We start from the raw sequence: 2,500 nt of genomic DNA, 5'->3' as shown, positions 1-2,500 counted from the left end.
AATCTTTAGATGGAATGAATGCCTTGCAGCCTTGCTGCATGGTTTGGGCTGAATTTGTCTGGCTGTATGGTGTGGGCTGTATTTGTCTGGCTGTATGGTGTGGGCTGTATTTGTCTGGCTGTATGGTTTGGGCTGTATTTGTCTGGCTGTATGGTGTGGGCTGTATTTGTATGGCTGTATGGTTTGGGCTGTATTGGTCTGGCTGTATGGTGTGGGCTGTATTTGTATGGCTGTATGGCGGGGGTTGTATTTGTCTGGCTTGGGCTGTATTTGTCTGGCTGTATGGTGTGGGCTGTATTTGTCTGGCTGTATGGTGGAGGTTGTATTTGTCTGGCTGTATGGTGTGGGCTGTATTTGTCTGGCTGTATGGTGTGGGCTGTATTTGTCTGGTTGTATGATGTGGGCTGTATTTGTCTGGCTGTATGGTGGGGGTTGTATTAGTCTGGCTGTTTGGTGTGGGCTGTATTTGTCTGGCTGTATGGTGGGGGTTGTATTTGTCTGGCTGTATGGTGGGGGTTGTATTAGTCTGGCTGTATGGTGGGTGTTGTATTTGTGTGACTGTGTGGTGTGGGCTGTATTTGTCTGGCTGTATGGTGGGGTTTGTATTAGCCTGTCTGTATGGTGGGGGTTGTATTAGCCTGGTTGTATGGTGGGGATTGTATTAGCCTGGCTGTATGGTGGGGGTTGTATTAGTCTGGCTGTATGGTGGGGGTTGTATTTGTCTGACTGTGTGGTGTGGGCTGTATTTGTCTGGCTGTATGGTGGGGATTGTATTAGCCTGGCTTTATGGTGGGGGTTGCTGCATGGTGGGGGTTGTATTAGCCTGGCTGTATGGTGGGGGCTGTATTTGCTTGGCTGTAGCTCATCGTGTAGTCCCCTGCTTGCTAGGAGCACAAGTGATCTTGTCGGACTGGTGAAGTGTGAAACTGCTAATGTGTTTTCATGTGTTCCACAAGTCCCCAGCCTCCCCTCTCCTGTGCTCTGCAGGCCAGGTGCTGCTAATCTGGGCTGTGCAGTTGACTTTATCATCTGTCAGAACACCTGCAACACCGAGCAGAACTTTTTATGACCATCAACTGTCATCTACTGTCCTCATGTGCCTATTCATGTGGCCAGTTTTTTCCTTTTTTATCCCAAACCCCTGGCCATTGAAATGTGGTTGATATGAGCATGGGCTCTATATATAGATGATAAATCTAGCAGCCGTTTTACATGTATAAGTGTTTAACTAATGTGCCCATCTAAAAGTGTCATGGGGGGATTTATTGGGAGAAGGTCCGTATATGAGAGAGGAATACCAGGGCTGGCTGGGTGTAGAAGCTATAGGGCGATGCCAGGCTGTGGGCTGTGGTTTAACCCTTTGCTGTCTGTCCTCTCTATGCAGATGTGGTGCCCCTCCAGCCAGAGGTTAGCAGCTACCGCAGGGGCAGGAAAAAGAGGGTGCCCTACACCAAAATCCAGCTGAAGGAACTAGAAAAGGAGTATGCAGCCAGCAAATTCATAACCAAAGAGAAGAGACGGAGGATCTCCACGGCCACCAGTCTGTCTGAGCGCCAAGTCACAATATGGTTTCAGAATCGAAGAGTCAAAGAGAAAAAAGTCATCACCAAATGCAAATCCTCTCACCTTCACAATACCTGACACTAGGGGGAGCCTAGGAAGCCCCCCCCCCCCCACCCAAACCCCCTCCCCAATAAATATTTATCTCATTCCCATGTATAAGACATTTCTCCAATTGAACTATGGATTATTTAATATAAGAATGGAATGCAAGTGACAGAATCTATCAATGATCCCATCACCCCCCCAGTGTCCACCCTCCTCCATTCACCCTTAACTGTGAATACATTGGGGTCTGATGCTCTCTAGGCTTCTCCCTACATAAACGCCTATATAATATATATATATATTTAAAACAATCAGCGCTTAATATGTTTCCGGGACTCGGTTCTGTCACTGTCATTGATAGTCCTGATGACATCAGGCAAACTGCTCGTTTCTTCCATTTTCTGGAGTCTTAATGAATTGTCTAAGAATATAACACGTACATACGTTCAAAGGTGCAAATGTAACACATGTTTTGTTGAGTATGCTTGAAAATCTTGTAAATTACACGTAAAAAAATGACAGCTCTCTGCACAGTTATGTTAATAATAAGAAAAAAAAAAGATTTATTATTGAAACTATTATTAAAACTACTGCAAACAAGGGGATTTATAGGCAAATTACACCTCTTGTCTGGTACTTTAAGGGTTAACCTTCTTTTTGTTCCATTCTAGAACTTTGAGACTTGTCATGAATAGAAATATCTTATTAATCGTTTATTTCATTCTGTGGCCACATAATTATTACAATTGCTGAAATACAACCGTGCAGAGGTATCAGGAAAAAAAAAAAGGCCTTTTCTTTTCTCTTAAAAATGTTTTTTAACCATCAGTGTTATGAGCTATTCAGAAAATGACTGACACACGGTGCAGAAATTACTTACATATATGCATTG

General features: G+C 44.2%; 1 protein-coding gene across 1 annotated transcript in view; it reads left to right on the top strand.

Annotated features, from left to right (window-relative positions):
* Positions 1 to 2,118, top strand: part of HOXC13 (homeobox C13) — a 5,538-nt gene extending 3,420 nt beyond the window's left edge. The window contains exon 2 of the mRNA XM_082247358.1: positions 1,385 to 2,118. Within this exon, the coding sequence (XP_082103484.1) occupies positions 1,385 to 1,641 (257 nt within the window). The 3' untranslated portion in view covers positions 1,642 to 2,118. The remainder of the gene's footprint in view (positions 1 to 1,384) is intronic.
* The last annotated feature ends 382 nt before the right edge of the window (positions 2,119 to 2,500 follow it).

The sequence above is a fragment of the Pelophylax lessonae genome, assembly GCF_965119305.1.
Source record: "Pelophylax lessonae genome assembly, chromosome: 2".
NCBI lineage: Eukaryota > Metazoa > Chordata > Amphibia > Anura > Ranidae > Pelophylax > Pelophylax lessonae.
This window is presented reverse-complemented; position numbering and strand designations above follow the sequence as displayed.